The 2500-nt window shown below is 34.7% G+C and overlaps 1 protein-coding gene across 8 annotated transcripts in view; it reads left to right on the forward strand.

Moving 5' to 3' along the window:
- The window catches only part of LOC138049914 (optineurin-like), a 31738-nt gene that overhangs the window by 23003 nt on the left and 6235 nt on the right, over positions 1-2500 (forward strand). For all 8 annotated transcript variants that reach the window (XM_068896386.1, XM_068896393.1, XM_068896388.1 and 5 more), the window contains 2 exons: positions 67-473; positions 1875-1989. In XM_068896386.1, coding sequence (XP_068752487.1) covers positions 67-473; positions 1875-1989 — 522 coding nt within the window. The remainder of the gene's footprint in view (positions 1-66; positions 474-1874; positions 1990-2500) is intronic.

Genomic DNA, 2500 nt, shown 5'->3' on the forward strand with positions numbered 1-2500 from the left:
AAACAGTAGATAAGTAGCATTAACAATTTCAGCCTTTCAAATAACACATATTGTTTTTTTTTTAAGAATTCGGAACAGCCAACGTTTTCTTCTCAAGCGGAAAGTCACGTTTCTCAGGAAGAAGAAGATCATCTTTCTAGATCAAGTAAACCACTCCCTGAGCTGCAACCACCACAATCTTTCTGTAGCTCTATGTCAAGTGAAGGAAGTTTTTCCTCCTATTCTGAAGAAAGTTTTCCCATTCCACCACCCCCAAAGGGATTTTCGATGAACGTTGAAACGCATCCAACCTTCCCTACAAAACCTCTCCCAAGAGCACCGGAGTGTGGAGTTCGAGATGCTCTAGCATTGCAGATCGAAAATCGAAACTTGGTGATGGTGAATAGAAAGCTGGAAGAACAGAACCAAAACTTGGTCCAGGAGAATGCTGCACTAGAAAAAAGGTGTAAGGAAGTAGAGAGCATCGCGAAGAAGTAAGTTGTGTAAATTATAATATTAAAACTTTACCTTTTCCTTCATTTTTTAAACAGTATAAGCACTACCTCCTTGACAGCCAAATGTAATAATTATATTCCCTTCCTTCCTAGTTCTTAATAAACTTAGACTTTGAAACTATATTCATCTAAAAGGTTAGCACAACGTTCCGACATCGTCGAGATGTCATTGTCAAATGAAAGAATAAATTATAAGCCGCATATAAGTACAAAAATTGTTGAATCAATTAAATCAAGAAATGGTTCAGTGACGGTTACGTGACAGTCACGATTGTTCTACTATACGGATCAATGAAGATCACGTAAATAGTTTTGCTTCAACCGAGTCAGTTTGTGTGTTGAGTGATGGAGATTTTTCTTTGATTAACATCATCTCATATATGAGACAGTCACTGAACCATTTCTTGATTTGATTGATTCAACAATTTTTGTACTTATATGCGATGATGTCGAAATGTTGTGCTAACCTTTTAGCGTTTATCTTTTTGATTAATATCCTTCCTAGTTATTACAGTTATTATTATTATTATTTATTTTATTTTAATTTTGTTTTGTGTGTGTGAACTTAATGTAATAAGACTCCTTAGATGCAACTCATTGATGTAAATAATATTGGATGTTTTGTAAATTTATCAGTTTCTTAATTTATTACTGTTAATTTAATTTTTATCTGTACTATCTATTTTGCCAGTTCACTTCTATGCATATATATATATATATATATATATATATATTTGAAATTTAGTGTGGTACTTGTACCATACGAAACAGTTCTGTAGCATTGAAACGATGGTTACTCCTGAAACCTAAACTTGTGTAAAGTCATAGTTATTGCTCCTCAATCAATTGAGTTGAGGGCTCTACGAAATACGTTCTACTCGCAAAAAGAAATTATATATATATATAAAGTTATATATATATATATATAATATATATATTTTTTTTATATATATATATAAATATATATATCGATCTATCTATCGAGGCATGGCTACACCTTTCTTCTTCTCATCATAAATATATATATATATATATATATATATATATTTTTTTTTTTTTTTTTTTTTAATTTTTTTTTTTTATTTTCCTTTCATCTAATTCCTGTGGTAGTGGCCATCTCAAAAGCATTTGCTACTATGGGCACTACGCACTTATCCACTTTTTCTCACTCAAGGATAATTAGTCTGTTTCCTTCTTTCTTTTAAATGTTATGTCCATTATTTATTTTGTGAAATAGTGCATAATAATAATAAATCTGGAATCGTGAATCTTGTGGCCTTTCGAGATGCGTCGACATGATTTCGCATCCAAACCGAAAAAATACTGTCATTTGTCAATGACAAACCTTTGACACTTGTGATGTTTTTATCTTTTTTACAGTCTTGAAGCCGAAACTCAGCGCCTTTCCCAGCAATTGAGTAGGTCCCACATCGGACAGGTGCAGGCTAAATACAATCTTGTACCGCATGAGGAGATACAACTCCTAAGAGCACAGGTTACAACTAGTTTTTGTTTTCTATTCTCGTATCAGGGCTTAACAAAAGGACTAGTATGTTCCTACAGACTTAACTGATTAGAGTGTAATGTGAAGTGCTAGTTTTCTACCCCATATGAACCATGTGAGCGTTAACCCTACTGATGGAAATGGGCCCACACAAGGACAGAGAAAAACTCTGACCAGGGGCCCATTTCTCGAAAGTCCCGAAACTTTACGGGCCATTTTCGGGTGTCACAATTCGTTTTGTAACTCAAGAACGGAGAACATTTAATTCGTCAAACTTCACAGTTAATTTTCTTTTTGTTATCTTGAAAGCATGTTAAAATATCGGCTTTCCAAAACAAGCGGTTGGCAATTTTACAGATGGTTTTTCGGGCCCGAAAAGTTTTCGGGACGTTCGAGAAACAGGCCCCAGGGTAGGAATTGAACCCACGACCTTCGGGTTAGATCACTGCTGCTCTACCGACTGAGCTACAAGGTCAGACGGGAGCAGATTACTAGTCCCTAG

This window comes from Montipora capricornis, chromosome 5 (genome assembly GCF_036669925.1).
Source record: "Montipora capricornis isolate CH-2021 chromosome 5, ASM3666992v2, whole genome shotgun sequence".
NCBI lineage: Eukaryota > Metazoa > Cnidaria > Anthozoa > Scleractinia > Acroporidae > Montipora > Montipora capricornis.